The following is an 8,276-nucleotide window of genomic DNA, read 5'->3' on the forward strand; positions in this document are numbered from 1 at the left end:
TTTGATATTGATATATATTTTCATACCTATATTTACAGTTTGATTGTGTATACATTTTCAAGTACATTTGTAGTGTCTCTTCTACATCTAAATCTATATCTTTTTTTTCATGTGCGGGTGTGTGTACCTATATATGTAGGCATGTGTGTATATATACCCTTACCTACTTGCGTATTTGTCTGTGCTTTGCGTATCAGATCAGTCGTAACACCACTACCTGGTAGCCACTCGCATCTACCTGAAATAATATATATGTTCTATTCTGATACTACGGGCCTTGACCGCGATATGGATTGGCAATTATAAACGAGTATAATATACTCATATGCGTGCCAAGCCAAATGTTTTAATCAGTGTTCTAGCAATTTAATATGTATGTATATAAAAATCATATCTTTATACATATCCATGTCCATATACATATACATATCCCTATCCCTATCCCTATCCATATCCATACACATATACATATCCGTAGCCATATCCATATACATACACATATACATACACATATACAAATACCATATACCTTATATGCATATCTTTTCTTATCGCACGCCTCCATCTACAATGGCAGACACTTTCTGTTTGGTCGCACGAGTCTTGGTCGGGATGTGAGACGGCAGTTCTACTCGGAGCTGGAAAACCATGCACTACGACTGGTGCAATCGGGGGGAACGCTTAAACCATCGCAAGTGGTAGATATCACGCGCGTGTTCTCGCGCAAGAGCGCCAAGGAAGTGTACAGTCCCCGCGGGTGAGTCACACACACAGACAAGTTCATCTGTGGCGGATTTTTTTTTTTGAAAGTGTGCAAGTATACGTAGAATATGTGATGGGGGTTTTTATTATAGTCTGGTTCTGTATATATACTACCTATGTTGTGTGCTGTATTCAAATAGTTCGGTACATTCGTCACAGCCAGAGAGCGCGCGTGTAGCATGTATATGTATAGTCTTAATGTATGCATCTATGAGGTATTTGCCGGGAAAAGTATGTGTATGTATAATCTAAGTCTATTGCATCTATGAGGTATTTGCCGGGAAAAGTATGTGTATGTATAATCTAAGTCTATTGCATCTATGGTATTTGCCGAGTAAACGTGCTCGAAATCGCGCAAGAGTGCCAAAGAACTCGTGTGAAACAGTTCGGTACAAACCCACAAGCACTGCCGAATAGCACGGGTACAGATTGCATTGATTAATTCTAGTAAATATACATACATGTAACTGCGTGCGGGTATAAGTCCTGTAGTTGAATATAGCATATACCCCATCCCCTCGCTCTCTCCTTTGGCCTCAGTCTAGTACCTTGCCTCTCAACACCCCCCCTACACCACTACCACTACCACCACCCCCCGTATACATTACACAGATGGTTCTCCTGGCTCGGTGATGAGTTGGATTCCCGCTACACACCCCAGCAACTCGGCACCATCACGTACGCGTGTGGGTTGTCTAGTATGTATGTGGCTGGGCTGACCCCTGTGGTAGAGAAGATGCTCCAGACTATCGCCGGCAAGCAGCCCGCGAAAGTAGCACGGCTGGATATGGCCACCACTCTGCGCGCGTACTTTGCGATGGTGCGATTGGACCCGGAGTGTGGGGACGTGCTGGGAGGTCCGGCCGTCCAGGCGTTTAGGTGGGTGTGACACCAGTATGACACGGGTCGTCATGCATATATCTCTCTTTTGATTGGTGGGTTGTCTAACCGTGCCTTTTGGGTGTTTCAAGACTCCTTGCCTACCACTAACAGATGGAGTCGCGGCTCTGGAGTAAGCAACATAGGTGCAGGCTGTGCAAGCCGACTTTTAGAGCGTAGACTGTCTTTTATTTTGTGTGTAATCGAGACACTCGCTACATACTGGTGATTACACGCAACACGTATTGATATTACTTTGTAAGAGCTTTCGGTACCATTGTCAGTGTATGTGCACTCGCGACACCCGCTACATACCTAGCTACCACCAGCACATAACACATACACTTATTTTGTTGTTGATCTTTTACTGTGCCTTTAATATCGTATGTGGTGTATACGTACGCCAGGTTCAAGGTACAGGGCGTGTGTGGGATGTCGTTATGTGTCTGCGAAATGCAAATGCAGGCATAGATGTGTATGCGAGGTTATTCTATCCGCACCGAAAGCCCATGCACGTGTGCTATAGTCTATATTCGGTATATCCGATACAAGTTGCATCTGTTGTCACAGATTCTTTATACCCACATGATCAGTCACGTATCTAAACTAGGAATCACAGTAGCCGAGGGTGTATCCGCCAATACCTCTGGTACTCACAGTCATCCTGTCCTTCCATTCATCTCTATTACCTGTACGCAAACACCTACTGACATCCCATCTCTTCACCCACACCACCCGTGCCTGTCCTGTCCTGTCCTGTATTGTACTGTCCTGTCCTGTACAGCCCCTTCATTCCTAAGTCAGCCCAGGATGTCACCAACCCGAAGGGCCAGTCTGTGACGCCCATGCATCCGGATGAGGTTGCACTGTGGGCCTGGACTACATGCAGCACACCGGCTGTGAGTGACCCAATGGTGAAGGAGGCGTTGCTTTACCTACTCAGCTACATCGGAGGAAACGGTAGACTCGAAGATAGCAGCCAGAACGTGGTAAGTAGGGGGAAGGGGTGTGTGTGGTGGGGGGGGTACGCGTGTGGTATCGCCATGGTAACGTGGAGGGTGCATTGGGGAGGGGTTGTGTGTGTGGTGTTGCTTGGCTGGGTTGTGGCGATGGAGTGTGTATGTGCATGTACTCATGGCTATAGTATACACAGTGATACTTGGCTGTGGCGATGGAGTGTGTATGTGCGTTGGGAAGGGCAAATGGGGAAGTTGTCTAACCAATAGGTATTAGATTCGGTGATCAAGTACGTCACAGATTTACTCACTTGAAATCGGCCATACCAAACTGTCAAGGCGCTACTCTACCTACACGGCCACATCTGTTGAGTCGGTGGGCTCATGTACGGCAGCAAGCACGTAGTGTGGGCCATGTACCATAATAATATCTCCAGAGATGTACCAGAATAACATCACCAGAGAGTATATAGATATAGATATAGATATAGATATATATATAGACATAGATATAGATATTGATATATATTGAAATATATATATATATATATATATATACATATTTGTGTGTGGGTACATAGCTTGCCAACTACATTGAGAGCTGGGTAGAAGCATACCTGCAGACCGCACTGCTTATGTATATCTACTCGATGGGTTTGTTTCACTCTCGCTACTCGTACTTGCAACTCTGCAGTCTACCCTATTCACTCTCACCCTGTACTCTCACTTGTAACTATACAGTCTGCCCTTTGTACCCACATATACCGTTCCATATCATCAACACCTGACACTCACCTACAATCTTTCCACTCTTTTATTTGCTGCTCTGTAGTCTACCCTATACACTCTCACCTTATACTCTCGCTTGCAACTATATAGTCTACCCTTTGTACTCACACATACTGCCCCATATCGTTAGCATCCGACACTCACCTGCAATCTTTCCTGTCTTTTATTTGCGACTCTGTAGTCTACCCTATATCTCTCACATACTCACATCTGACACTCACTTACAATCTTTCTTATCGTTCTAAGTATCCTACCCCCCTTTTCTCCTGTACACGCAGTTCGAAACGACCACGTTCATGCCGCATCAGCTCATGTCCATGACATTCCAAGTGTATCTATCTGTGGCAAATCTAGCGCAGGAGCGTCTGCCACTCTCTCGTCCCCAGAAAGCTGCTCTGGCGAAGATTAAACACAGCTTCGCCAACGGTGGCCGGGATGAGGAACAACCCGAAACACCCAACCGATCGGAACAAAAGCTGGCCCAGACCGTGGGGGCTCTGAATCTGGGTAGCGTGCAGCCACAGGTGTGTGTGCGTGTGTGTGTGAGTGTGTGGGAAACTTCGGTACGTGTATTTGGTGCGGTTATGGACGTCTGAGAAACGTTATATATATGGAGGACAACCGCTATATGTAGCGATGTATAGTGGTATATGGGACGAGTGGGTGGCCAATCAACGTGTGCATGTCGATCGGGGCTGTGATCTGAGTATTGTGAAATAGGGTGCGTGTTAACTGAGCCCGAAGCTGGGTGCGATGTATGTGGTGTAGTTACGTTTGTCGAATGTGTATAAACAGCCTATAGGTACCTTTGTATTCGAAAGAGCTGTGTGGCTGTGCATGTGGGGTATTTACGTTTTTCGAATGTGTATCTACAGGTGACTTCGTATTTGAAAGTTGTGCATGTGGGGTAGTTACGTTTTTCGAATGTGTATCTACAATGGCTTTGTATTTGAAGGTTTTGTGTGGCTGTGTATGTTGATCGGAGCAGCCGTTTTCTCAGACTGTGGGGGAGGCTATGCGCCTGAGAAGTGTGGTACATCAGTTTCATGTGAAGAGTACGGTGCAGTGTAGTGTATATTGGGTGTACATGTATGTGTTTGAGGATGCTCTTGAGCTTTTGTGACCCGATACACCCGAAAGCATGAACTAACTGATATATTTATTTTTATGTTTATATTTATATTTATATTTATGTAAATATATATATATATATATATATCCACGAGCACTTGATAACTATGCCTTGGAATATTGGATTTTGATCAAAAATCACACCAATGGCTGTTTGGATACACTTGCACGACAATGAGTCATTTGTGTGATTTTGATCAAATCCAGTGTTCAAAACCGGTTGCGAATGCTCATGGGAAAGCGCATATATATATATATATATATGTATATATGTATATATGTACACACACACATATATATATATATATATATATATTATGGCAATGATTCTATTACTTACACTTGAGATGTATTACACGGAAATTCTCAAATACATTCAACATTTCGTACAAGCAGCCGTACTCACCTATCATTTCTGTTCCAACATTGTAATATAACTCTTAACTTTTACACCGTTTGTAATTTCAGTATCACAGTTTCCGAAAGTCTCGTACTTACCGCTTCATTTCCATTCCAATGCGTTAGTTTAAAGCTAAAAACGGGTACACCATCGATGTCGCTGTGCCGGAGAAGAAGCTGGCCTTCGAGTTCCAGGGACCAACCCATTTCTCATCCGCACCCGCAATGATCAATCAGCGTATACCTATGGCTGGCCTACAGCTTAAGCAACGGTGCGTGTATCGCATGTCTTCTTCTATGCTTCGAGGTGTTTAGTTCAGAGTTTAGGGTTAGGGTTTTAAGGTTTTTCGTGACATTAGCTTGGAGAGCCACCTGTGGTTATGACTTGATATATTCATGATGTAGTATATGTCAAAACTTGTGTGCAGTATAGATACATACACAGCTGTAGGTATAGTCTATTATTGGCCAAGTATGCGTGTATGTGCTGTTTTGGGATGTAGTACATCGATGTGTTAGAACATATGAATGTATGTCACACGTTGGAGTGGATGTTGATAGATGCACGTATACATGTTGTTGTTGTCCTTGCGGAGGCATGAAAACGCACCGTACCCTTTGTCATTACCATACCCATACCAATAATCATGCACGTTGACGTTCCAGTTACCGTTTTCTTATCTATTTATATTCCCATTATCATCCCCATTATGTTTCTCAAACCCATGCCAATTGCCATTCTAAATTCCATACCATTCACATTCACATTTCAATTCCCGTTTCCATATCCCCATTATCACCCCCATTATCATTTTCACGCCCATACCAATTCCCATTCATATTCCAAGTCTCATTTTCATGTCCATTTATATTCCAATTATCATACCTATTATCATTTTCATTCCCATCCCATTTTCCATTCCCATTTTTCATATCCATATATCCCCATTATCATACCTATACCTGCCCATCTTGGTACCCGCAAACTTACTTAGCCTAATTGATATATGTGTGTACAATCTATAGGCATCTGAAAGCCGAGGGCTGGAGAGTGGTACACATCCCATTCTGGGAATGGGCCGAGTTACGTATTGTGGACCGTTCAAAGTATCTGACGGAGAAGATCAAGGTAGGGCCGGGCACATAGTACAAGAGTATAATCATCTATTCTGTTTATAGATCTAAATGGATGTATACATCGCATTTATAAACTGTCTATGAATCTGATGCATATGTGTATACGTGTATATATATATATATATGTGTGTGTGGGTGGGTGTGTGGGTGTGTGTGTGTGCATGAGCGCTTCTGTGTGTGTAGCCCAGTGGGTGCGTAGGTATATTGTATATACTAGCAGTTTCAGTGCGAAGTGCACGTACCATTCAGCCTAACATTTAGATACAGTGGCTTTGGTAGATAGCGTGAATAGATGTGTTAACGAATATGGGTATTTGCTAACATTTATGTATGTATGTATGTATGTGTGTTAGTATGTGCATTCTATTGAGGACGTGGTATATTGAATGGATGTGTTGACGTGTATGTGTGTTTGCTAACATTTACGTATGTATGTACGTCTGTGTGTTAGTATGTGCATTCTAATGAGAACGTGGTATATTGAATGTATGTGTTGACCAGTATGTGTATTTGCTAACATTTATGTATGTATGTATGTCTGCGTGTTAGTATGTGCATTCTAATGAGAACGTGGTATATTGAAAGGATGTGTTGGCGAGTATGTGTATTTGCTAACATTTATGTATGTATGTGTGTGTGTTAGTATGTGCATTCTAATGAGTACGTGGTATATTGAATGGATGTATTGACGAGTATCTGTATTTGCTAACATTTATGTATGTATGTACGTATGTGTGTTAGTAAGTGCATTCTAATGAGTACTTGAAATTAAGAATTCCTCGCAACCGGCCGATCCATCAGATGCACTAGAATAGGCTGTCTGTGGATGATCCCAAATTTTGTATACAGTCTCGGCAGATCAATGGGTTCATAATTTCGACAAAGTTCCGAACTTCCTTGCTCATCTGCACACTCCCCTGCCAATTACCGATCCACCAGGAGTCCAAGAACAAGCTGCCCGTTGGGGAGCCAAACACCAGTGCACACTACGCCAATGAGACTGAAGTCCCCGACTTCGAGGGCCTCGAAACACCTCGCAGGGGCACGCTTTGGAAATCCGTAGGCAACTTCAGGGAGGACAGGTGAATTAGAGAGTGGACCAACAACACCGTGTTTGCATGTTTTGGCTGTATATATATATATATATATACATATGTGTGTGTGCAAGTGAATCCCTCATGTCCGGTACTGTGCACATGATGTCTAAATATAGAATAACCCCTGCGACACACGTCTCTTATGGTGGCTTGGTGCATGCTAGTATAATTAGGATGACGTTACGTTGTGACTTCCGCGTTTGCAAGTAATTCTGGAAAAGAGCAACATCTCGACCACCGTATGTGTAGCAATGCATTAGGCGTGGAGAGTAACTATCACACGCTCTAAAAATATGTGCGGTACACACCATACGTGTGCTCATCTACACCCTCTGAGTAGTCTCACGTAGTGGGTTAGACTGTGTGGGTTGCTGGTCGTGTACAGTCCTGTAGGTATCACCCCACTCCACGGCACTTGTCACTGTCTGGTTGGGCAGGGGACTGGCGAGGTCGATAAGTGCCATTGCACCAGTGTGTAACCATACGCTTACGATCTCGTATAAGCACCATGCAAAAATACATGCTCCCTGTCTCACACTACACGAGGACATCCATTTCTCACTCACATCATCTTGCTTTAACAACCCCCTTCTCCATACACAGGCACAAAGGTCCCAGAGGCAAACGCCCCTCCTTCGATGTGGTTGCTTCGTACCTGAAAGATCGCAGAAACAAACTGTCTGACCGCAGCGCCAAGCTATTGGCCGAGGACTATGGACGGGAATACGACTTGTCAGAGGAAGAGCGTGAGAGGATCCGAAGATATCTGCGCAAGTCACCCGAACCCGCGACAAATTAGGATTAGGGTCCGCGTTCTGCATAGACAGGTGATATATTACCGAGAGAGCGGAATTCAATACAATGGTATATGTAAACCCGAGACAGGATATATACATATATGGGTGACGGTAATTTAGATGCCAGAAAGTGCGAATTCAGTAGACTCGTAATAAACAAGCGTACTTGGGCGTATGTCTGTTCACTAATGTGTGTATAAGTTTGCTGCAGCGTACCAACTCTGACCACGGAAAATTATATATATATATATACCATATACCATATTATATATATACATATATTTTACATATATACCATACATACATACTACATCATACTACTACTACAT

The 8,276-nt window shown here is 43.4% G+C and overlaps 1 protein-coding gene across 1 annotated transcript; it reads left to right on the forward strand.

Moving 5' to 3' along the window:
- The first annotated feature begins 570 nt into the window (after positions 1-570).
- Positions 571-8,124, forward strand: SARC_03017 (hypothetical protein). The gene is made up of 8 exons (XM_014303202.1): positions 571-757; positions 1,375-1,641; positions 2,426-2,630; positions 3,665-3,910; positions 5,043-5,188; positions 5,943-6,045; positions 6,993-7,135; positions 7,754-8,124. The coding sequence occupies exons 2-8, from the start codon at positions 1,463-1,465 to the stop codon at positions 7,947-7,949; spliced, it is 1,218 nt and encodes a 405-aa protein (XP_014158677.1). The 5' UTR covers positions 571-757; positions 1,375-1,462; the 3' UTR covers positions 7,950-8,124.
- Positions 8,125-8,276: the final 152 nt, after the last annotated feature.

The sequence above is a fragment of the Sphaeroforma arctica genome (assembly GCF_001186125.1).
Source record: "Sphaeroforma arctica JP610 unplaced genomic scaffold supercont1.145, whole genome shotgun sequence".
Taxonomy (NCBI): Eukaryota; class Ichthyosporea; order Ichthyophonida; genus Sphaeroforma; species Sphaeroforma arctica.

Excerpts from the sequence above, each read along its gene's own strand:
- SARC_03017 (XM_014303202.1), top strand. The coding sequence starts at position 1,463 with ATGTATGTGGCTGGGCTGACCCCTGTGGTAGAGAAGATGCTCCAGACT. Across the intron at positions 5,189-5,942 it reads GGCCTACAGCTTAAGCAACG|GCATCTGAAAGCCGAGGGCT; the intron begins GTGCGTGTATCG and ends TACAATCTATAG. Across the intron at positions 6,046-6,992 it reads ATCTGACGGAGAAGATCAAG|GAGTCCAAGAACAAGCTGCC; the intron begins GTAGGGCCGGGC and ends CCGATCCACCAG.